Source organism: Serinus canaria, chromosome 3 (genome assembly GCF_022539315.1).
Source record: "Serinus canaria isolate serCan28SL12 chromosome 3, serCan2020, whole genome shotgun sequence".
In the NCBI taxonomy this organism is placed as follows: Eukaryota; Metazoa; Chordata; class Aves; order Passeriformes; family Fringillidae; genus Serinus; species Serinus canaria.
Window position 1 is genome coordinate 57,146,827 of NC_066316.1, and position 25,954 is coordinate 57,172,780.

Consider the following 25,954-nt stretch of genomic DNA (forward strand, 5'->3'; position numbering starts at 1 on the left):
CAGGGGTATGCAAGCAAATTAAGAAGCATTTTTAGAATCAGGGTGGAAGCTAAAATTTCTCACTTTGTTGAAGCTATAAATATTACAAATTAAACCACTTAAAAATTAAGGATTTGAGGAGAGCTTGTATTGAAACATATTACTGACCACTTGGAGTATTTCCTTAAAGTGCAACAAAGTTGCAGGAGCTCAGGTTGGTATTTTCCATGCTGGTTGCATTCAAATGGAAATTTCTGTAAAAGCTTCAGCAAATAAACAGCAATTTCTCTGTAAAAAATAAATGTGTGTGGGAGTGGAAGAGTAGGTTGATGGAGGGGGTTGGCTGGTTTTGTTCCTGTTTTCTCAAGTTCATATGATTTAACAGTACAAAGTTTCACATATCTTGAAATAATGTGAAGTTTGTCAGTGATGGTTGGCTTCATGTCATGCACTTGCCATAAATGGTCTCCCAGCTTTGCTCAAAACCAGGTCATGGTTCAGAGCCTATTTCCACTTGAAGTGTTCCAGTTTGTTTTCTTTGTCTTTACTCTAGCCTTTTTTAAAGATTAATAAGACTTGTTCCCTTATAGTCCACTGTTTCTTTGAAACTTGAGTTCTGGAGCTGCAGGTGGTTGCTCAGGTTTTAAATGACAGAGGTGAGGATAAGGAGAGTGCCTGCCTGCTTGCTTGCTTTGCTTTGTGTGCCTATTGCCTGGAGAGCCTGCCTGGACAGCAGGGAAGCAGTCTGCTTGGAAGAGGAAAGGTTGATGTCTGTAGGGCAGGATGAGTTTGAAGCCACAACTGATTGGAATGAAGAGCTTGTAATGGAGATAGAAATACACATCAGCTGTAGCCAGTTAAAGCTCTGCTTTGCTGTTCTGTAAATAGCTACTGGGGCAGTGGGTGTGAAACCTAAAGGCATTGTGGAAAAAACAAGCAATTGAAACATAGTCAGAAAGTGAATTTGCTAATGTCTTTTCTAGGGCAGCCACCATATTTACTTTTTACCAATTGTGGCTCCTGTTACAGCTTGTTAGAATGAGGCAAGCCGCAGATCAGGCATTGTCCAGGTACATTAAACATGAAAGTCATCATGAAAATGAATGAATTTATTTCGTTCAATCTAAATTATGTGGCTGAAGAGAGGATGTTTAAAAACTTTCTACCAGATGAAAATGTTAGATCACTGTATGGAGGCAAAAATTTCTTTCTTAGACTTTAATCTGATCAGATTGCATTATTGGGATGGACAGGCATTGGTAACTTGGGTTTTGTGTTCAAGGCAGGGCCGCAGCAGATTTATCTGGCTTGTAGGCTGAAAGGCACTGAATAATTGTTGAGATTTCCACTGGATTTTACCCCTTTGTTTCTTGTGCATAAAATAAAAGAATTGATAATAGTTGACTATATAACTGATCCACACATTTTCTCAATGTTTTCTGTTAGAATTTGGTGGAAAAATTCCAAACACATAATTTTATCCGTAAATTAAAGTTCTTCTAGCTTTGAGTGTCTATATCTCATAGCCTTACGCAAGCAATGGCAGTAGAATTGTTTCCTAGTGCATTAAGATTTTCTTAAGCATCCCACCCAACAAGCCATCATCACAAGTACATTCAGGAACAATTCAGCTGTAGGTTAATGGTCTTTTACAACCAGTACATATCAGTGCTTCAGTGGGCTGGCAGTCCCCAATTTCTCAAGGTGTGCCTGTGTTGTTATGGGTGGAAATTCAGGTACCTCTGTAAATCAGGTTACACTAGTTTCAAACACCCATGACAAACTCACTCTACAATGCCAGCTTCCACTCATGCATGTTTGAGAAGTCCTTGGGAAGAGATGTTAGTCCTTTGAAAAGGCGTTGTCCCTGATGACAGCTCTGGGGCATGAATGGCAGTGATGTGACCTGTGATTGCCTAATTGTGCTGTGAGCCTTGAGTGTCAGCCCATGTGTGTGGCCCTTGGCTGGCATCCATCCCCTGCTCCTCTCAAGCCATAGTACAAGCAAGACTGTTTTCAGGGGGGAGTGCTTCCTCTGCCCTGGTGTAATGTGGCCACAGAGGTGTTGTGTCTTATTTGTTCCACATTTTAAGCTGAGAAAGCCAGGTTTGGGTCAGCAACCCTCTGGAGTTACTCCAGGGACAGGCCTGTCTTACTGAGCTGCTGTTCCAGCCTAACTCCTTTCTCTAACTCAGTTCAGTCTGTATGTATTGATGATTGCTCTTAGTTGGTATCTCTCAGTCCTATGTTTCAGAGAATCTATACCAGTATTCCCACCTCTGCCGGAATCCTAATCTGAAGGTTTTTTTGAACCTCTTGGCATCTTTCCTCTCTGTTTAATTATGTCGTGTAATTACAGCATGTGGGAAAGGTGGCCTGAATTGAGATTGTAAAGGCTATTTATCTGAGGAATTTATGTTTGAACTGCTGAGGCAGCTTTGTTCTGCCTGCAGTATCTATTAATGTTCCTGAAATTTGCTGTAGTTTATTTTAGGAAAGGGAAATGGCCTCAAGTTGTACCTGAAGAGGTTTAGATATTAGGAATTTTTTTTTCCATTGAAAGGATAGTCAGACATTGGCTGCCCAAGGAAATGGTGGGGGTACCATCCCTAGAGCTGTTCAAAAGTCATGGGGATGTGGCCTGTGGGGATATGGTTTAGTGGTGCTGGGTTAATGGTCGGACTTGATGATTTTAGAAGTCTTTTCCAACCTAAGTGATTCTATGAATCTATTATTTTTTGTTTATGGGCAGTAATAAATAACAAGTTCTAATAAGTATTTCAAGCCAGCTTTTGCATCAGGTAGATTTCCTTTAAGGAGATTATTCTTGAGTATCAGAGTTATTTCAGAAACTCTTGACCAGGTCATAGATGAGGGCTTTTTGTTTAGGATTTCTCAAATAATTCTACTACTTGCACTTAGTGGATTGATGTTTTATCAAATACAAAATCAGCAAGACTTTAGTTATTGGCCACTGTTGGGTTTTAATTGTCAGTGTGTTTTAATCTTAATTTCTCATACTCTACAGTGAGAGTTATTCACAGAAATAGATAAGGAAGTGAGCATTCTATTAGGAGCATTATTCCATTCTGGGGTTATTCGTAGTTTATACAAAGCTTTAATTATTTTATTTAATTATTTTCTTTTAATTATTTTCTTTTCCTTATTCTGTTCTGTATTTCAAATTGTTTCTATGAAATTTTCCACATCCTCTTGAATCATTGACTTAGAAATAAATATGATGTTAGTGGTTTCTTTAAGTGCGTATAAGAATGAAAATGAAAGGACAATTTTTTCATACTTACTACACATATTGTCCCTTTTTGCAAATGTTTGAGACAAACATGATTCTATGACTGGGAGTTGTGCCCTGACTAGAAGGGAACAATGTTGGTGTTTATTGAGGAAGAAAGTTGTGGCAAATAAAAATTTGTATGCAGATATGTATATTTTCTCCAAACTTTTACATTTGCTTTTGTTGTGTTTTAAAGCCCTTTCTAATGTTTCATGTTGAAGCTCTAAGAGAGTTTTCTGTATAACAAAAGCATAAATGAACCTCAGTGACTTTTTAGGAGTTACATCAAAGAACAGACATCTCTGTGTTGACCTGACAGAATTAGATCTCAGTTACTTGCTATGATCTTTGGGATTATCATAGAATCATAGCTTGGATTGAAAGGAACTTTAAAGGTGATCTAACCCAAGTGCCCTGCCATGATCAGGAAGCTCAGAGCCCCTTCCAGCCTGACCTTGAATATATCCAAGGAGGCAAGAAAGTGGCACTATGACCTTTAGTAGCCAGAAATTGAAACTTGAAGAAGAAAGTTTACAATGTGTTTTTATAAAATCATCAAGAAGTGCTTAAACAAATGCATCAGCTAAAATTTAGTTCTGACAAGTGGCTTTCAGTGTAAGAGACTGCAAACAACTGAGCCTGAAATCTGTCTCTAACTTGGATTTTCATTAGATGAAAGTATTTGTTTTTGTGGTGCATGAAGTCTTCTCATCCTCCACAGTGTAAAACACTGGCATCTGTTTGTGCAGTAGACTTGTTGTTTTCCTTTTTTTACTGGATATGTGTAAAATCATATGAAAATGTAGTGTAAGGTGAGGATGAGGTGCCCAAATACCAAATGGTTTTTTTCAGTGTGAATTTTCTGTTGACTTTCAATCTGTTTCTTCTCAAATTGAAACAACAAAATAACTAGATCTTTGATTTAATTTTACTTTGAGTAATGTTGCTGAAGGAATAACATGAAGTGCAGTGTTTATCCTTGGAACATAATTTTTAGTAAAAATATGTTATATGTTCTTTTCATTTATAGCTTGATACTTTTAGAAATAATATTGATCTGTCTAAGGAAAGTGTGAATGATGAAGCAATTATAAACAACACATATAATCCTGAAGAAGAGAGCCCAAGATTTACAAAAAATAAATTAAGAGAGAAAGAGTCAATTGCAAAGAAAATAAACAATGATGTTGTTAGTGGAGAAGAGAACAAGAAGCCAAAGTCAAACAGAAAGAAAAAGAAATCACTGTTACAAGAACAGTTTAATGAGGAGGACGATTTATATGAAGCTAAATTGGGGAGTTTTGAAGAAAAGACTAATGATTTTCCAAAGAAGAAAACAAAAAGTAAATCACAAACAGATGTACCTGATCAAGAAGGTGATAGAAAGATCAAAAATTCCTTGACTGAAGTGAGAAATTTAACTGAATTAGAAGAGGAAGAGCAGCTAATTCAAGCCTATCAGCTGCATGTGGCTGAGGAAGAGGCAAATGCAATTAAAATGAAAATGAGAAAGAAACTTAAAGAACAGATGTCTGAATCTACCTCCACTGTTCAAAGGCATGAAGTTGCATTGAATAATGAAGTGGGCAAAAAGAAGAAAAAGAAGAAAGAGCGAGCAGTTTTAAGTGAAGCTGAAACAAGGTAACATGACAAACTGTACATGGTGTGTCTGTGAATCTTAAACAAAAGGTTTCATTTAAGATAGGCAGCAGCTTTCTGATAAATTGTTCATATTTTCTAAGTGATTAACTGGATGATTCTGTTATGAAAAAATAGTACTAAATCCTTTCTCAAAAGGCTGCCATGATTAATATTTAGCTCATGGATTCTTTTTAACTTATTTTTAAAATATTCTTCATTGCTATTTGATGTTTGTTTACTGTGGAATTCACCCTTAACTAATGTAAGATAGTTTTGTGCATGATTTTTTTTAGTGATAAGTGATGGCTGTGATTCAGGAAAAAGGTATTTGTTTAACTTTTCCACAGAAATGGTTCTGCAATTGTCTGGAAATTAGGTGGAAAGGAAGAGGGGAGAGCGCTGAAAAAGGCAAGACACTAATGGGGCTGGGGGCTGTTAAGTTTTCCAGGTACACAGATGATGAGTTGGAGAATTTCAAATGGATTAATAATGGCAATGAGAATTGTATCAATATATGCAGTGGACTGCAGTTGCTGACAGCAATCCATTACCTTACAGTGCAATGTCCCTTTCTGAGCTGCAGCATCATCATTCAGAAGCAGGTGGCAATGAAAGTCAGTCACCTGAAAGGTTATTTACATCAGAAGGACAGAAACTGGAGGGAAGCGTGGAAAAGCAGAAACCTAAAGCCAAGAAGGTTAAGAAGAAAAGCAGAAAAGGTCTGCCAGCAAAATGTTATAATACTGTACCTACTTTGCTGTGCTTTATTTTTGTGCTGCTACTGAAAGACTTGTCCATAGTAGTAGCAGCACAGAAGTGATTAAGTTGTTTGAGTTACTTATATTTCTTAAGTTACTCAATTGTATCTCTGTTCTTCCAATTCTGAGGTTCATTTAAGAGGATGTTTATTTGATAAATCAATCTAAAATCTTGAAAATTCATTTACTTTAAGTAGTTTTGAGTTGAGACAGAAGTTACTATGTTCCACTAGTGACAGTTTGTTTACTTTTGCTCCAATTTCTAGAAGAAACTACAGAAGCTGCTGCAGAAAATGATGAGGAAATGAAGAATTCAGAAATTTCAACCCAGTCTAAATTTGGTTTTGGCGATGATCTTGTTTTGGGAGTTTATATCCATCGATCAGATCAACTTAAAATTGATCACTTGGTATCTCATCCTGTGGTCAAAATCCATATTGTTGATCAGAGAAGTGGCTTATATGTGAAGAAGGATTATAGGTGACATTTAATAAACTGTTTCTATTATCACTATTACAATAAATAGTATACTCTTCCCTACAAAATTAAATATTAGGATGAAAACAAGGGGGTGTTTTAAGCTTGTGTAGTTGTTCATTAGTTTCTACATCTATGATAATGTGTATGTATACGTACCATAAATGAGGATGATATTTTTCTTTTCCTTTTGGCCCTTCTAAGTGCTCTGTAGTGCTGTATTGCTCTTGAGGCTCCTTAGGGCAGTGGTCACAGCACCAAGCCTGACAGTTCAGGAAGTGTTTGGACAATGCTCTCAGGCACGTGGTGTGACTCTTGGGGATGCTGCTGTGCAGGGCAAGGAGTTGGACTTGATGATCGTTGTGGATCCCTTCCAGCTCAGCATATTCTGTGAATCTGTGATATTTCCAACATAGCTCATTCTGTATTCTTCCCAGAGGAAAAATTTCTCAAATGTCGGAAATATGTAAAAGCCAAGATCATATAAGCAAAATTCTTGTAGTATAAATAATGTCTGCCTTTTATATTAAAAACTTTTAAAATCATTAAATGAAATCAAGTTCTTTATATTTTTAATTACTTCAGTTGCTTGTTTCCATTGTCATTATCCATAATTTTCCTGAAACCAAGTTTTAATGGGGCTTAAGCAGTAGACTCCACCATGATCATCATGCATTAATTTGCTAACAGTAACTTAAATATTAGGATTTTCAACTTCTGCCTGTAGTTTTTCTATATGCATTGCAAATTGTCTTAAATTTTCTGTGGGTTTAGAACATTTTTTCTAGAATCAGACAAATAGTATCTTATACGTTTCTTAGCTTTCAGTGATTGAAAATATTGTTTTGTTCAAGGTTGTTTTTTAAATGCACTAACAATTGTAATTCTTAGGAAATCTTCAAATAGCAAGAAGGAAGATTCATCTTATGAACAAGGAGAAATAGAGCACATTCTTCCTATAATGACACAACCATGTGACTTTAGAAAGTCTAAATCAACAATTCCAGAGTGGGAAGAGCAAGTAATATTTAATGAGCGTTTTACTTATTTTATTCAAAACACTGAGGAAAACCCTCAGGTTATCCTGTTTTTTGAGGTAAGGTGAAATATTTTGCATCTGATTTATGCACATTTTGCTTTTTGGTTTGTTTCTTCAACGGTATCTATTTGACTGAATCGGGTGTTTTATTTCAGTTAAATTGGGTTAATAGCATAGCTTTAAGGTGGAGATACCAAAAGTGGGGTTTTTTATAGGGAAGGAGCCTGTTTTAATAGTAGCAAGGAGTACAAAGCTTTCTTACAAAATCAACTCTCAAGCTTCTGGGGAAGGCTGGTAAGATATAGTAGATATCACTCTTTTCACATTCTTGAGATTTGAAAAGAGGTTTAAGTACAAGAAACTCAAAGGTAGAATTTGTCTGTGTGTAGCAGCACCTCATTGTACCAATGAGCAAACCATTGCATTGTTTCCATTAACATTTTATGTATCCACCTCTCCTGTCCCAGTCTTCATAAAGTAATTATTAATTTGTCCTCCATTACAATTATGTTTAAAGGAAAAATTGTAGGTCATATATTCAACATAATTTTTAGCTTAGGCATTTCAATATTTGTACAAAGAGATTCTGTAGAATTAACATAAAAATGGAAACCTAATACAATAAATATATTTCCTTCCTTGGGTTTTTTCCTATTTCAAATAGATTGAATATGATTTATTGCCATATGTTTCTTAATGCTTTTGATGCTTGTAAATGAACATATTTATAGAATTAAGAATGCTTAATTGCTTAACACAAAACTAATTATGTTTGTATGTAAAGATTCTTTAAGGAAATAATGTTGGAACCAAAAGTATGATTCCACTGAAAAAAGGCTGTTTGAGTTTAGTGTGGTTTATGAAGTACAGGTTTGGAAAAAGTATTAGTATAAGGGGTTTTTGTATGCCTTGTAAACTTCCAGGAGTAGTGAAATATGGGAAAATTCAGGTCCCTGACAGAAAAATGAAGATTCATAGGCGCATCCCTGTAAGTGTTTAAGGCTGGATTGAATGTGGCTTTGAGCAGTCTCATCTCATGAAAGATGTCCAAGCCCATGGCTCAGAATGCTGGGATCTTTGAAGGCTGCTCTCAACCCAAATTGTTCTATGACTGACTCAATGACAAAAGTGATAAAGCTAAGAAAGAAAAACTAACTTTTTACTGCCATTTCCTATCTAGATTATTATGCAGCTGGTTTTAGCCATCAGATTTGTGATCTAAATTATTTCTGAATTATTAGGAAAATTATACATTATTGCTTTTTCTCTTTTAGTGAGATGTAAGGGGAGCAAGAATAAGTTTTTTTAAGACTAGACTTCTTTTTTAATGGAGTTTATAAATAGTCATTAGGTAAATGCATAAGGACCTGTTATTTCTTGTTTCATAGTTGTGTGGAAGAAACACTGATTTTGTAATTTCTTAAAATTTAAATCTGTTTATTTAATGAATTGACCAAGCATATTTTCAGCAGTTTATTATTATTTACCATGAAGTATACATTCATTAGAAATACATTTATATTTCTGCTGATACTTCTAGGTCCTTGATTCTCCAAGTATGCATGAAGTGAGAGCCAGCTCTGATGTAAAAATTCAGGAAGGTCGTTACCGAAAAATTTGCTGGGCATTTCTAAAGGTACTGTGAATATTTAAATGAAGAAAAAAATTTTCAGATTTTATCTGAAAATCTCTAACTGTACTGAGGAGGAAAGCATTTTAAAATATTTTCAGCAACAGAGATGGAAGAAAAAAATCCTTGATTTGTTGGCTGTTCTCTTCTTCCACTCCATGAAATCCACACAGTAACAGGCTTGACTTTAAAGTATATGTCTTTTCCAAGAAAGTGGAGAATGTGTAAGATTTTTTTTTTGTTTGTTCATAAAGTACAGAAGGTTGTTTTCTTTTAGGGTTTTTTTTTGCTTATATGTGAATGTGAAGAAAATGACAAATCCCCTAATTTCTGTACCTCAGCTGTTCTGTATTCTAGTGGCATTTTCAGTTGTCCAGTCTTTGAAAAGACTACTCAACTTAATTATAGAATGCTTTTCATTTTCAGTTGCAGAGTTTGAAATGCTGTGGCAATTGAGATACAAATTTGCCAAATGTGAGATATGGGTAATTTAGCCAGCACATATGAACCTTTCTACCCTTTTAAGAGAAACTTGAATGTGTCAATTAGTTCTTTGAGAGCTGACTAACTTCACTTTCCCTGAGGATTGTTTATTTACACCTACCCCTGTGTGTGATAGTCATTGACAATCATTGAGCAGTCTACAACATAGGGGAAATGTGAGAAATACAGGAGAAGATAATGGACTGCAAGTGTAGGTGAAGGAATGGGGGCCTCCATAGCAATTCAACACAGAGATTCTTCTGAGCTCTGCCTAAGACAAACCTACCAGAGCCAGGAGTCTGTTAGCAGAGCTGGTAAGAACTGTGCATCCAGGCATTCAGTACAGCCTACTCCTGAACAGAGGGAAGAACAAATTTTCAGCTCATAAATAGGGAATTACTGCATCTGCCTGCATTATCCTTTTATCTGTATCAGCCAGAGTAGAAATGTCAGTTCAAGACTGACCAGTGTTAATGGCAGTGTTCTGTTATTCTTCAGTTCAGTAGAGATTACTCTGTCTCCTCTGAAGTTGGAGAGGTTACTGCACTGCTGTATCTTCTGCTCTGAACCAAAGCCTTACCCAATGCCCTTCGTTGCAGCATTCAAAGAGGACAGATCTGGAAGAAGCTGTTTGTGGATTGGCAGTACTTTGAGATTTGGTTGATTTTAGCAAGTAGTAGTTTAAAAAAAAAAGAAAATAAGTACTGCAGAGGTCTGCCCACTTTCAAGATATTACTGCTGCGAAGCATCTTTTGAAACTAGGCTGCTGTCTAAGATTTAATCCTCATTATTTGATCCTGGGAGGATTAAATACATGCTTAGTTCATTATCACTTTTAGAGTTAGTATATTTCTCCAGTGGGAAGTGATTTCAAGAGTTTATACTGTTAGGTTAGCTATTAGAAATTATCAATTACTTTTGTGTTCACCTTTCTTCCTCTTTTCAATCACCCTTCCAGCTTGTAGGTGCAAATGGAGTTCTAAACGTTGGTGGAAAACTTCGTCTGCAATTATATTACCCACCTTCAAGGACTAAGTCACATTCAAATGTTGTTGAGGTTTATGACTGGTGGGCAAAATGTCCTAGAAATCGTTACCCATCAACTTTATACATAACTGTAAAAGGCCTGAAGCTGCCAGATCATGTAAGTTAAATATATAATATAGAAATGTATTTGCAAATATGCAGACTTTTCTGTAGGAACTAGTACCTAGGTAGAGCATGTGAGTCTGTGTTTGTAGGCATGTATATAAAAGCTGTGCTTACATGCAGTAAATAAAATATATAATAAAACTGTTACATCTCAAGATAGGTGTTTCAAACTCAGCCCTTCATAAGTATCTTTGAAAAATAGGCATACTTTTCTACCTACAACTTTGAATATTTTGCCACTGGCATTCTGAAAACTTTCAGAGTACTTTCTTGAAGATTAACATTTCTTCTTCTTAGCAGAAATGCCATTTTTAAGTCAGTGAACTTGCATCTTTTCTCAAAGAATTTTTACACCTGTGTAAGTTACTTATCTTTGCTTCTCTGCACCCTCTAGCTGTAATGAGCTGTATTTTTTTGCACAAATGAAAGCTACTTTAAAAATAGGCTTACAGTGGTATGTGCTGAGATGAGCATTCAAGATAATTATGGTGTTTTCTTTTCTCTGACGCAAGTACAATATTGTTCTATTATGTAACTTCCCATTTGTATTTAGAGCTGTAATAATACCTTCTTCTGCTCACTTTTGTACTATGAAGGGTGGTCTGTGGAATCCTGGTGGGATGTGCACCTTCTCAGTAGTACAATACAATACAGTAGTGGAGTAATTCAAATTTTCAGTGGCCTTGATAGTTACTAAAGATAGGAGATAATTGAGTATTTGAAAAACTTGTGATACCATTGGATTGACACATCATTGGAAGCTTGGATTGCTTTCTGACTCCTGGTTACTTTAAATGACATTTTTCAATGCAGTTTTCATGTATTAAGCTTTTCCAATCTCTGTATTCCAGGTATAAAATTGCAAGACATTTAAATTAAAAGTAACTTTTACCCTTTTTAGAAATTACATTGTTCACTTCAAAAATATTTTTCCCTGACACTTAGTTTTGTTTGCCTTAAGGTTGGTCCTTCTTTTCACTCTATGGCAGCTGTTCAGCAGGAACAAAGTAATACATCACTTTCTGAGCTCCAGAGAGAAGGATGTGAACCTTCTTTAGAGGAGAAAAAGGAGCCATTTAAATGGTCAAGATTGCCTGGACAGGTGAAGTGTTTTTCTTTTAAATTTAAATGAAAATAATTTAAATATTTATGATATTTTTATAAGTATTATGAAGCAAGTAATTAATTAAAATAATTAACAAAGACATTAAACAAAACATAAAAATCTCTCATAGATAATAGAGGAGGCTTAACCTTGGCAAATATGATTGATTTAGCCATATTTAGTTAAATATAATTTATATCGTTTTTTCACCAGAACAGTCAGGTTCATTTTCTATCTGCAGAACTTGCCAAGAATTTGAAAGACTAAGAAGTAAGACAGGAAGCCAGTTCTCACACTTCAGCTTGATTAGAAATATATTTTCTTGACTTTTCTTTTGGTTTGTTGAAGACATTTCTAAACTATGAAAAAAGAAAGAGCTTACATTGAAGAACCACGTAGCTACTGTTGGATAATACCCTTCACCTTAAACTTTTAATTTAGTTTTGGAGAAAAAGGCATTGGGTCAAAAAGAGGTAATGTTTTGGGAGAAAGAAAAGGGGTCTAAAATACCAGTTCAGTTTTTTGAGATGTTTCATCTCTGGTACTGTCTTTAAAAGTCAAATATTTAAATACAGATGAGGAATGTTAAAATTATTTGGTGGAAGACCGAGGGTTAGAGTGCCAGTGGTTGGGTTTCTGAGTTCACACTACAGTCATTAGTTACCAAAAGGTGTGCTTAGGCTCCTTAAGCAACCTTGACTTACAGTCTACTCCACAGCTTGCATCACTGATGGTAGACATTTTTAAGCATTTCTTAAGACTAAATAATTTAATTCAATTTTTATTTTTTTAGTTTTTTTAAACATGCTAGTTGTTTGCAATAATGGGCCAGAAAGAGATACACATTCATGGGGCCTAGGTTGTGCTGCAAAACTGTCTCTGTTTATAATACATTGAATTTTCCTTTGCAATGCCATTAAGATGTTACTAGCCTTTTAGAGCTTCTGCATGCCAGAGCTAAGAGTGTGTTCCCTGCATTGGGTAGTTAATGTTCCTACCAATTGTTCCCTGAAAAGCCAGGCTTGCCGCATACCCAACAAGCCCCTGTTTTCCCTGCGAGGTGGAGATCTGGGCTGCTTCTGTATCCGCTTCTCTCATGACGGGAGAACGCTGGCAGCAGCATGTGCAGGAAGGAATGGCTATCCCATTGCTTGTAAGTTGAAATACATTTTGGCTTTTTGCTTGTAATCCATCTATTTGGAAATGCAAGATTAAGGGAAGGTAATTTTTAAATTGTGCTTTTTTAGAGTTTCTGGTCTGTAGTTGTGATTAGACGATTGTTCTGTGCATTAAAAAGCTTTCGTGAAAATGCTCTTTCTGTGTTGATAGGGCTGGAATTGGCTTTTTCTATATGAATACATATACACAGTTTAATGGTATGAAATGACACCATTTCTGCCCAAGGCCTAATGGAACTACATCTGTTTGCAGAAAGAGCATAGTGTCTGATGACAATGTTTTTTAAGGGAAATAACATTTTAAGCCTCCACCTCACACACTTTTAATGTAAGTTTTTTTTCTAACCTGTCTGGAAGGTTAGATACTGGAATGTTACTATTTCCAGACAGACTACTGGAAGCTGCTCTCTTCCATGGTCCAGTTCAGCTGAAGTACAAACATTCCTTGTAACTCAAATTTTTGACTGCTTCATCATGGTAGCTTCAACTGCATAGTTCTTAAACCTTGCATAAAAGTTCTGAGATTTAGAGAGAGCAGTATTTCAAGTGTACACAAATAAGTGTTTAAATGCAAGGAACAGTAAATCTAGATTCCTTTATTACACAGCCCCATAAAATTATCTCAGTGTTAAAATATTTCCAAGATTGGCCAATTAGTTGTCAAAAGAAACCCAACATAATTGTAATCTGGTTCTAATAATGTAATGCAAATAAGGTGTTTCCTAAGGGGTGAGACATTTGTGACATCTGTGAACCACTAGATGGAAGTAGATGCTTGCTGTCTGTTCGTATCTAGCAATTATTTCAACCTGTTGCCTCAAAATGAGAAGATAAAGAAAGTGAGTTGATTTATGCTAGCAGAAAATCAGCCTAAGATTAGTCTAAACTTTGGCTCTAGTATGTACATCTGTTTGACTGCAAATACTTACAAAACTTTTATTTTTCTATTTCTACTTCCCTAGTGTATGAAATTCCTTCTGGACAATTCCTGAGAGAATTTTATGGTCATCTTAACATAGTGTATGATCTTTGTTGGTCAAAAGACAATCAATACCTTCTTACTGCTTCCTCTGATGGCACTGTCAGGTCAGTATGATGAGATGTTCTGGCAGATACCATCAGAAATTGAAAAGAAAATGGTCCAATTCAGTGTTTTACTACAAAATGTGCTATAATGTTTTAATTAAAGATTTGGTTACCGTATGACTAAAATAATATAAAAAATAGTGATTGGTTAATCACTCACACTATTTGTATTTACTATTTGATTTGTATTTACTGTTTGTAATGTATTTGTATTTGAAACCAAAGCTTTTCCAAAAACCCTAGTGTCTAAATCTACAGTGCAGTAAAAAACCAGAAGAGCTTTAATTTCGAGAAGACACTGAGACACTTGAAATATTCTGTTCCTGGAGAAATTGCCATTCTATGAATGCAGTATTAAGTTCCCAAATTTGAACACTAGGCAGGAAATTGAAAGTTTAAGATTCAAGTTATGTGTGTAAGTTTAGCACACTGCATATATGCATGTTGGTGGTGTTCTTTTGGTTTTTTACACTTAGTAAAGTAATTCAGCTTAAGTTGCTGTAAATTAATTTTGATACTGTTGTTTCTTAAATAGAATCCTCTACAAGTACAGTGTACTTCCCTACAATGTTAATGTTAAAATATTGATCTGCTCAGATTTAAAAACCAAAACCCTCAAAGCTGTAGATACATATGGAAATATCACTGGGACACTGTACAATTTTACTGTGAGCAACTTCATTGGTTTTCATAGTGCTTTTTAGGTTTTTAAGCCCTTCAGACCCTATCTATGATTTCTGTTATGCAGCTCAGTAATGGTACAGGCAGTTGCATAAATGAAATGCCAGAAGAATTGTTAAATGATATGTTGTATGTGTGGAACTGTTTTAGAAGGTGGGGTTTTTTTTCTGCTTGTATGTGGGCATAAAAAGAGTGTGTTGAGAGTTCAGCACTTTTTTTTAATTTGGGAGTGGATTAAGTAAGAATTTTTTATATTGAGGTAAATATCAATTTCAGTCATTCATGTTGGCTATAAGAAGGCTGAGCTGTTCCTCAGTTCTTGAATTTGTAGCAGCAAGTTGAAACTGCAGTGGTCTGCCTCCTTTTCTATATAGTTTGTGCAGTTACTGTACAAGTTATTAGTTCCTGTATTTGTTGTGAGTTGCCTTCAGCTCCTTAAAAAGTCGCAGCACCCCACTGCTTTAAAGTCATTATCAGTTTATTATTTGGATTATCTCATACTAAATTCTAAGGTAAAATTAAAGAGAATCCATGAACTTCTGTGAAATCTTCTTTATCTAGTGTTCTATGTTATCCTCAAGCCTTCCCAAGGTTTAGTCCCACGTTATTTGTGAGCAATAAGTTCATTTTTATTTTGTTAGATTAAAACCATTTTAAAAGATGGGTAAACTCTTTGTGACCTTTCTGCATCAAATTGCAGATTAATTGCTGTGCTCTAAAGGGTTGCAATTTTGTAATTAAGTCACCTCTGAGTAAGCTTAGAATTCTTCAGCAGCCACCAGAGTGGTTGCCTCACCAGAAGTGAGTGCCACAAAAACCATTCAATAACATTTTGTAACTGAATACCGTGTGTAATGTGCTGCTCACCTGTATTTAGTGATCTGGGTGCTGTTTTATTCTTTGTGGACTCATCTTTGGGGGAGGCTCACTAAGAAAATGCTTACCATCAAATAGAAAACACTAACAAAAACCTGATTTTACATCTATGGTTGGCAAAGGATAGGAAGTAGATTAATAGTAAGAAGTGAATTTATGTGGTGTCAGCATCCTTGAGATCATGATCACTGTGTGGCTGGTAATTATTATTCTAAAATTTTCTGGGATTGTATTTATATTTAGTGGCCCTATATGTTCCTTTGCGGCTTTTATTGTTCTAATATTTTTTTAATGAATTATACCCCAGAGGAGCTTAATTTTTTTTTACTCCTGAAAGAAAGAAACCAATTAATTTCATGGAATTCTTTATGAGTATTTTAAAATGAGAAATATATCCTATAAGTAAGTAGTCATCAATTAGCTTTGAAGACCAAATACTGTGTAAAGTAGTAAATTTTTCTTAATTCTTCTTAGAAAGTACCATAATAAAGGATTAAAAAGAGGTGGAACAAATTGGCAGAATAACAGGTATTAAGTGTTTGCAGGCATTTGCCTCTAGAACCAGTAGCCCAAAATATGGGCATCAGTTATATCTGTGTGTGTGACTGCTTTGTACAGTGGAAATTCTAACTTTGTTTCCTTTTAGAATGTGGAAAATAGAAATGAAGGCAGCATCTGCAGTGAGAGTTTTCCCTCATCCTTCGTTTGTCTACACTGCCAAGTACCACCCAGTTGCTGACTCGTTGGTTGTGACAGGATGTTACGACTCAGTGATTAGAATCTGGAATGCAAATGTGAAAGAAATCCATGGGCAACTGCTGCAGGAGCTTGATGGCCATAAAAGTTTCATCAACACACTTTGTTTTGATGCAGAAGGTATGTAGTTAATATTGCTTTTACAAATAGTTGTCTTTCCAGTTGAAGACCATCTTGAGTCCTACTAGTTTTCTTTACTTCATGGAGGCAGTGTATTCTTCTTAGGAAGAAATTATTTACTGGGAGAACGCTGAGGCACTGGGGCAGGTTGCCCAGAGAAATTGTGAATGCCCTGTCCCTGAAGACGTTCAAGGCCATGTTGGTCTGGGCTTTGTTCTAGTGGAAGGTGTCCCTCCTTATTTCAGGGAGGTCAGAACTAGATAATTTTTAAGGTCCCTTTCAAGCCAAATCAATTGTTAGAGAAAACGAGGTGGTAGTAATTAGATTGTGAGAATTTTAGCACTAGACTGAAGAAGTGGGAATGTGATGAACTTTTCAATATCGTCAGAGAATAGGAAACAGAGAGAAAGGAACGGAGGTTTGACCATTGTGAGTCATGTTAGCTGGTAGGTTGACAGCTGAAAGTGAATGTTGTACTGAGGTGTACTAGTGGAGGAAGAGCTGAAGATGGGTGAAAGTCAAAGCTCGGCTTTTTCTAGTATTAGTGACATCATTAGTAGTTAGGTGGTTCATTTTAGTCACTGAAGTAGGTACTACAAAGAGGAAAGCTGTATTTTTATAAAGAATAAATATTTGTGTTTAAAGAACAATTGTTGGGAAACACTATTTGTTCTAGTTCAAAGTTCTCTTAATGAATGTATAATAAATGTATAAGCATAGAGCTATCATGTGAAGCTTGTTGAGCTGTAAATGCTCACTTTTTGCTGTTTTTAGAAAATGAATAAAAATGAAAAAAAAATTAAAAGTATGTTCTGCACCTGAGTTGTTTAATGTATATGCTACATCCAGATTTATGGTATGAGGTTATGTCATGCAATATGAGCAAAGTGCATTTGCAATGAGTATATTATATCAAAAGAGATGGAAGAATTGGTATTTGCCTATGCACAAAAATGAGAGACCAAAGATTTTTTATTTTCTGTATTATTGTTTTGTGGGTGGTATTTTACTCATAAGACATTATTTCTCAGGACACCACATGTTCTCAGGAGATAGTTCAGGACTAATAATAGTTTGGGATACACCTGTCAGAGGAAGTTCTCCACACCTTTTTCAACACTGGAAGGTCAATAAGGTAAACAGGTTTCTTAACTAGCATTGTAATTTTTATGTGAATTGTTCCGAATCTAGTAATCTGATTTGAATGAATTTTTTTTGATACATTACCTTTTGTTTAACTGCAGAGCTGTATTTTCTTTAAAAATTGCTATAGAAGAACTGATACAATGTTCAGTGATTCACTGACTTAATTTTTTAAAATTGCTTCGCAACTTAATTGTGTTGGGCACTGGAACAGGCTCCCCAGGCAAGTGATCACACCACCAAGCCTGAGAAAATTCACAAATATTTGGACTTTCAAGGTACATGGTGTGATTCTTGGGGCTGTCCTGTGTAGGGCCGGGAGTTCGTCTTTGATGTTCATAGTGGGGCCCTTGCAACTAAGGGTATTCTAGGATTCTGTGATTCTGGTTGTTTTTTTTAATATATGTGAAACATGAAAATACTTGAAGTTTGATAACACTGTTTTAACAGGTAAATGCTTTGTTCTCTAGGGACAAAAATAAAATAGACCACAGGCTTTAAAAAACACATTTTTTCATACCTTAGAGCCCTGATATTCAGTCAGCATTTCTGTCATCAGCTTAATTATTTTAGAAATTCAGAAATTTGAAAATTCATTCACCAGAGAATCTGCCTCATGGTTGTAAAAACTTGATGTCTAGGATGTAATGCCTTAATATAGGAACAAACTTTTTCCTTAACCAAATAAAATAATTTGAGCAGAAAAATAGCCAATAATGTGTAAAAAGATGATATAATAAAGTGTAAACCCACAAAGTTATATAATTTTCTTTATTTTCCATCCTTCTGTAGGAAATAAAAGAAAATGATATCAAAGGGACACCAGTAAATCATTTGGAAGTGCATCCGAATGGAAGGCGTTTATTAATCCATGCCAAAGACAGTACCCTGAGAATTATGGATCTCAGAATGTTGGTATTTTTGATGACTAATCCTTTATGTTTTAAAATTTACATGGGGAAATAAAATAGTGTAAAGATATTAGTTGTGTGGCTGGGGAGAAAAAAAGATGTCCTAATAATCAAGGGCAGAAATGTTAGGGTTAGGAAATTATTTCAAAACACTGCTGTGTTACATTTTGGGTGATATTGAGTAAGTCTTTGGGTGATATTGAGTAAGTCTTTTAGAACAGATTATCTAAAATTTCCTCGATTACTTGGGAGCCTAAAGTGGCATGAAGAATACAATGTTAGTCTTCTAAAGATTGAAATCCCTTTAAAAATGCAATCTGGGCATGAAAAGAGTTTTGAAGTGGTAATATTTGTGTGTTGGTTTTGCACTTTTAAGACTCTGGGAAGCATATTTTGATGATGAAATGGAAGATGATTGTCATCATAAATGCTAAAAAATGCAGTGATATACATATTATGGTTTATTAAGCAGGCTGTGAGATAGTTTTGCAGTTTTTGATGATTTTCTCATTCTTAATTGGTATAAGCATGATTTTTTTAATGACAAAAATAAAAAGCAAGGAGATTATAGACTCCCTTGAGTTTGATGTTGGAGAATGAGCAGTTCAACCCAACCATCAAATCACAACAGCATGCTACTCAGAACTTTATAGCGTTGGATTTTTAATATCTTGATGGATGAAGATTTTGCAACTTCTGTGAGCAACATGTTCTAGTGTTCATTCACCCTCAAAATACTTTTTTCTTATTTTTAAACAGAATTAGCTATGTTTCAATTTATGTCCATTCCCTCTTGTACTTTCATTGGGTGGGAGTGAGCAGAGTCTCTCACTAGTCACTCACATATGATGATAAGATGCACTTAAACATTCTGTTCTGGAAAGTCAAATTAAAGATATGAAAAAATTTTATAAAATGTTTCATCCTTAATTTCATAGGTTTCTTTCTGCTCCTCAGCACACAGAAAACCCCTGGAGGTATTTAAAAGATGTGTAGATGTGGCCCTTAGGTGTATGGTTTAGTAGTGGATGGGACAGTGCTGTGTTAACAGTGGACTTAATGATCATTTTGAAATGAAGCAATTCTGTAATGGTACTGGATTGAATGTTTGAGCTAGCTGAGGACTCTACTGTATTATGGTACACGTTTCTCTTTTTCTGTAACTGATAAAATATAATGACCATGCTAGAAGCTGAGCTATCCACTCAATCAAAGCATGAAATTGCTGGATTAAGAGAGGAAACCTGTAGTTTTTTAGGCAGTGTTCTTCTGTTGCTCCTCTTTCTAAAACATGCAGAGAGTTTTATTTTGAGAGGGAAACATTGGCATGCATATTAATCTTTAAGAAAGGTTTTAATATGGGGTGCAATTTCACAATTATTTTAAGCAAATTTATCCATAGGACATACCATCTCCTGCAATCTCCCACACCTTTGGCCGTGTACTCCTACCATTTCTTTTTTATGATTTCTGTATATCTTTTGATGCAGGGTAAGTCAGATCAGTGAGCTGATCCAACTAAAAATTAGCCTACAAATACAAATGATTAATTTTCATTTCAATCAACTCTCTGATCAAATTTATCTGATAGCTGCCCAAACACTAGAGAACAAATGAGGGAGAGCCTGGGAAAATAGGGGTGGAGAGGACACCACCAGGACTGCTACTTTGACCACAGCCCACAGTTACATTGACTTCTAAGTCTATCAATAAACCACAGGGTCAGATACACAGCAGTGATAATTTTACACGTCAGTATTAACTGTTCATTCCCTGCATGAGAAAAGAGGGGGTGGAGGTCACAGATGAACACAATTCATTTTGATTGACAGCTGGTTGCTCTTAACTTTCCTCTTTCAACTTGCTTTTTTGATCTTTTTGGATAATGCTGCTGTCCAGTCACTTAGGTATGTGATCAGGATTTGGTTTTAGTTCAGCCCTCTCCTTAGGGTTTCTTATGAAGGTTAGCTTTACATCTTGCAGGGCTCTTCTCATGACATCTCAGAGATACTATCTTTCTTATTCATACAGCTAAAACTCTTACTTGGGCTAATATGGACTTGCTGTGGGATCATCTAGGGTGTATTTATTCGGAATATTGTTTAAAGTAATTTTCCTGTAATATTAAATGCACTGCACTTCTCTCAGCATACCTTCATTGTTTTTGCAGTAACAAATGTGAAATAATGCTGTCTTCTGTCCTTGAGGGCTATGGTGGCCTATTGCTGTTCTTCTTGACTTAGATTCTGCATTGTAGTACTGCTGCTGGGTTAGTCTCCATGTTGAACTTTGATATCTTTTTCCAGGCTATGCCTCTAACAAGCTGATTTATCCTCTTTCCATCCTTTTGTGGATTCTCTCCTACTTGATGCTGACAGACTTTGACAGTAGATCATTATTACGGTGCTGACCAATAGTGTTTCACTGAAAAAAGATTAGAATACCCAAGTTGAAAAATAATATCAAACATATTAATAGTAAATCAGCATTTATGTCTGATATTTGTTGATTGTACTGCTGGTTTTCTGACCAAGGAGACATTAGTCTGAAGAGCTGAAGAGAGGTGCTGGTTAGGTTTAATCATTCAAGCTCAAGAAGCATAATGAAAACTTTTCTAACAGAACTTGGTGCAATAGTGCTAATTTCCCTGTTTTTTTGCAAAGCCTAGGATCAAGATAGTGCAAATTACTGCATCTCTATCCATGGTCTAGATCTGAGAGTTTCCTTTTTCTGTTGAAAGACAAGGATGTACATTTTTATCTATACTGTCAGGTGCATTATGAAGGTTAGGGAAAATAAAGGGTAAATAAATACTTCACTCTGCAAAAGGTGTGTGCTTGCATATCTACTTGGGATGAAAAGTGTACTGATTTTGTTGAGAAATGAAGGGGGAACTGAGACTTAAAGTTACATTGCCTATTCTGAATATATCTTCTGTATTTGCAAACTTTCTTTAGCTTGGCAACGAAGAAATATGTAGGTGCCACCAATTACAGAGAAAAGATTCACAGCACTTTAACACCATGTGGTACGTTCCTGTTTTCAGGAAGTGAAGATGGAAAGGCTTATGTTTGGAATCCAGAAACAGGTAACTAATTATTTTATGGGCTTAGGCCAAATTGTCAAAGCTGAGTGGGAAAGGATTTTTTAAGGTTTATTGAAACACTTATGATATGGAATAAAACTTCAGTAAGACGTTCTTAAATCCTGAAGCTTTAACTCCACCTTCTAAATAGCTGTTATTAATCTCTGAGATTTAATTCTCTAGAGGAAATTAGTAGAGGTAACATTTGTAATATCCAGCATGACTGGAGCACCTGAGGCTCAGCTTTTTTTATACTGCAGCTCTTTACATGTGGTGAGGATCTTAAGATGGAATGCACAAAAAATGTTTTAGGTCAGGTAAGTTTTTCTGTTGTGTTGTTTAGATTTGAGAATGAGGCTCTTGTGCAGAACCACTTCATCTCTGTGGTGGGTGGTCAGAGACTGAATATTTTTAGTGTGTGGTATATAACATTTCACTGTGAATTAGTCCCCAAGCCAAGGAGTTTCAAAATAGCTAGCAAAATCTTTCTGAAAAAATGTGATGAAAATGTAGGGTAGAGGAGGTAAAAGAGATGAAAATAAGAATAGAAAGTAGCAGAATACCATTTTGGATTTGATGACATTATATTCTGTCTGTAATTGTAATTTATGTAGTATTTTAAAATAAAAAAGGTAAATATTTTGAAACTGGCAGATAACTAACAGTTCGGCTTTGAATTTCTTTCCGTGTTTCCAACTATGTTAATTTGCGTCTCTGTCGCTACATAATTTGCCTGAAAACTTTTTAACTTTTTGACTTTTGTTTACACACTGTATTTGCATTTATAGAGCCATCAGCTGAAGAGCTAATTTTATTTATCTTTTTAATAATTCTCTCCTCAACTTTCACTCCTGTTATCAGTATTATATAGCTGAAATCCACAAGTAAGATGGCTATCTTTGTACCATGCAAGCACAAACAAATACTGTGGAACGCCACCTTTCCAGAACGTGCTTATCAGAACAAGAGAACTCATCTAACCTGGTGCATCCTCCTCTGGCATTTCCTGCAGCTATTGCAACAGCACTGACTTTTCTGACTTACTGAATAACTTAAAAGCATGCAATATTTTCTTTGTCTTATGCCAAAATACAACTTTTCAATCAGGAAATTGACTGAAGAACGTTTATTTACAGTGGCAAACATTTCAGTAATAGCTGTTATTCTGCTGTATTTAATGCTTCAAATATTTTTCCATGGTATTAATAAACTTACTTCACTTCTGCAGGAGATCAGGTGGCCATATATTCTGATCTGTCTTTCACATCTCCACTTCGTGATGTTGCCTTTCATCCACACGAACACATGGTGTCTTTCTGTGCCTTTGGTCAAAACCATCCAATACTTGTATACATTTATGATTATAAAGGTACAGTGCAAATTTTCTTGATACTCACCTGTAAGTATTTTATTTTTAGAAGCAATTTGTTAGTATTTGTACTTCTTTTGAGAGGAAAAGAAAACAGTCATTTGAATATAATGCATTTCTTTTTTTCTGGGAGATACCAAAACTGAATTGAACATGATCCTGCACTATCTGTTCTATGTGATGCTGCTTTAAGCAAGGGGTTTGACCTAGCCAAAATCACCAGAGGTCCCTCAATTTTTTGGGGTTTCATTCTGTGTGATTTTTGCAGCACTTTATCATATATAGGCAGCATTATGCAAAACCCCTTTCTGCAATATCAAGGTAGATTATGAATCCAGAAAATACAATTATTTGGAAAACTAATTAGTAATTGAATTGGAATCTGATTAGTTTGTGCCAGCTGTGTTACAAAATAATGTTGAGGAGCTGTATAAAAATGAAAGAGTATATAAACTTCTGAAAAATAGTTCTTATAGCTGTGATGTCATTATATCAGTGGTATGTTTATTTCCCATGTTATATTGAGGACAAGATAGTAATAAATGCTAACTTAGAATTTTTGGTATACAAAATAAAATTCAGATTGTCCTTCACAGGCTTTTTTGATAGTTGTGTTCAATTAAGAACTTTTCCGTCTATGGAGTTAACGTGTTAATATGAATTGTGCAGTAATTTTTTTGTATTAAATATTTTTGCAGGGGACATAGATCTGTAAAATTAATCCTGTCTTTATGTACTGTGTTTTTAAGTAACATGTAGTAATAAGATTACTCATATAAAATCTCAGTGTTAAGATTCTCAAATCTTTGTTGAATTGGTTGACTTTTACAGGAACATTAAGTGGAATGACTTTGCAATCAATATTCAGTGCTATCCTCAATTAAGAAGGATATTGGTATTTTAAAAAACAATGAAATTTTTTGGGGTGAAGGGTTTCTTCAGAATTTTTTAATGAGCAGGCAGTGAGTCTAAAAAACTTAATGTAGTAGTTTGAAATATATATATATATATATATATATATATATATATATATATATATATGTGTGTGTGTGTGTGTGTATGCATACACATTTAGAGACCACACAGCACAGTTGTAGTTATTTGTGTCTTCTGACTGCTTACCTGCTGACAGTAAAGCTTTGCATAGGTTGTAGTCTTTTTTTGTATTGTTGGTTACTATCTTTATATTCCTTTTTTGGCTAAAAGCACTCTTTTTGCTTTCAGAAAATAGTCAAACTGTCACAGTGTTGAAAGAGTTAAACATATAGTAATACTAATTTTAGTCACTCACACAATTTTTAAGACTCTGACAGTGTGTATTTTAGGCACACCAACAGTTTTATTCGTGTCCTGGGCGGAACTTCTATAAAGAATTCTTTTAAACTTTGTTGGCTTGAGACAAAAAATTAGTACAAAAAATTGCAAATTTTTTGTAGTACAAAAAATTGCAAAAGTCAACTTGTCAGTCAGTGTGTGTCCTGTGCCTGTATAATATGTCTGTCAACTTATGAAAAATTGCTCAGGCGTCATAAACTCACTTGAACTAGGCTGGAAAAAATGTGAAATGTCACCAGCTTGAACTCAGTGCAGGCTTTACAACTTTATTGCCTTTGAAAAATTCCTTTCTCTTCCCACTCTTTCCCCCCACCCAATGCCATATTTCTTTATGAGGAACACTGTTGTTTATAAGCAATACAAAAATACCAGTTCTGTATGAGAGATTATTAAACACAAATATCTGAAAATGTGATATTGTGATCAGAAGAGTTAGGGGGAAAATGGGGTAGTAAGGGGATAATTTCATGTCACTTTCAGGTTTTCCCTATAGCACTGTTGGTACAGTTTTTGATGGTATTTGACTGAAGGCATGGCTGACAAAATGACTGTGATCCTTCAGTTTTTTTACCATGGCAGTGTAAAGCTTCACCTGAGACATTAATATTGGTTATTTCTACAGTTGCTCAACAGGAAGCTGAACTCGTAAGAGATCTTAGTTCATCACTTACCACAGCTGCACCAAGAGGGCCACACTTCATTGGCAGTTTTTCTGAAATTCCTGTACAAAAAAACTCAGTGATGTCTCCAGCAGATCAGTTTGCCAGTGTTGCAAGAGCATCAATGAGAATGCAGAAGGTGAAACAAAAACTTGATTCTGTTATGGTAAGTCAAATTTAATTAATTTCAGAAGTTTATAGTCTTCCCATATTCTGGAACTGGTATACTTAAAAAAAACACATATGTGTTGTCCTGGCATCTGGTCTTTAGAAATGCATACATCTCTCACTTATACTAATGCAGGTGTAAGTAGCTCTTAAGAAAAGAGCTATCATAATAACTTAATTCTGTTTTTCAAGTACTGATGACAAGGGAATTTTTTTTTTGTGCTAGTGCCCAATTCTGTTTGTTCATTTATATGAAATCAGGGATCCATAGATCATTATGGTCGAGATTTCTATCCACCTTAAAAACTGTATGTGGCATAAATGCTAGGGTTTTTAGGGAGCTGCAGGGCAGGAAGGAGAGCATGCCCTGTGCTGGGCACAGCTGTTTCAAGCCAGCTCATTGAAAGGTAATATGGACCCACTGCACAGCTGAAACTGGAACCAGACAGAATATGGCACCTCTGAGAAAACAGACTTGAGAAAGGTCAGAACCTACTAGAAACAGGAAACACCACAGCAGAGGAGAAATGCAAAGGAAAATGTGTCAGGGGGCACAAGTGAAGATACAGGAGGGGGGATGTGAGGAGTCATGTGAAGTGAGGAGATGTGAAAGAAGACACAGAAGGAGGCAGAAAGGTGATGCAAGAAACACAAAGCAAATGGAAATGCTAGAGAAATAACAGAGTAGGCTTGAAGGGAAAGACAGGAGATACATGAGGACGTGCAAAATAAAACACAGACGGTGGCACATCTCCGACTGTGTTGCAAACAGTGGAAGAATCCATGCTGGACAGATACAATCCCCAGGGATGTCTGGTGGAGGATCCATACTAAAGCAGTTGAAAAGAGCAAGAAAAAAGAAGAGTCAGAAAGTGCAAATTACTATGCACTAGTCTCGCTCTACTGCCCCACCCTTCCAGTGCCTTTCCAAGGGGACTGAGTGTAATGTAATGTCAAAATTAAGGAGACTGGGGATTAGAAAGGAGAAAAAAGAGGTGCCTGAAGTGAAGACAGACAAAAAGGGAGGA

At 35.6% G+C, this 25,954-nt stretch overlaps 1 protein-coding gene across 1 annotated transcript in view; it reads left to right on the top strand.

Moving 5' to 3' along the window:
- AHI1 (Abelson helper integration site 1) overlaps nt 1–25,954 on the top strand; it is an 85,666-nt gene that overhangs the window by 6,631 nt on the left and 53,081 nt on the right. The window contains exons 4-18 of the mRNA XM_030236175.2: nt 4,305–4,915; nt 5,474–5,634; nt 5,940–6,153; nt 7,042–7,246; nt 8,730–8,825; nt 10,261–10,446; nt 11,416–11,556; nt 12,580–12,712; nt 13,700–13,823; nt 16,027–16,256; nt 17,288–17,391; nt 18,192–18,310; nt 21,268–21,398; nt 22,624–22,764; nt 24,722–24,924. Coding sequence (XP_030092035.2) covers nt 4,305–4,915; nt 5,474–5,634; nt 5,940–6,153; nt 7,042–7,246; nt 8,730–8,825; nt 10,261–10,446; nt 11,416–11,556; nt 12,580–12,712; nt 13,700–13,823; nt 16,027–16,256; nt 17,288–17,391; nt 18,192–18,310; nt 21,268–21,398; nt 22,624–22,764; nt 24,722–24,924 — 2,799 coding nt within the window. The remainder of the gene's footprint in view (nt 1–4,304; nt 4,916–5,473; nt 5,635–5,939; nt 6,154–7,041; nt 7,247–8,729; nt 8,826–10,260; nt 10,447–11,415; nt 11,557–12,579; nt 12,713–13,699; nt 13,824–16,026; nt 16,257–17,287; nt 17,392–18,191; nt 18,311–21,267; nt 21,399–22,623; nt 22,765–24,721; nt 24,925–25,954) is intronic.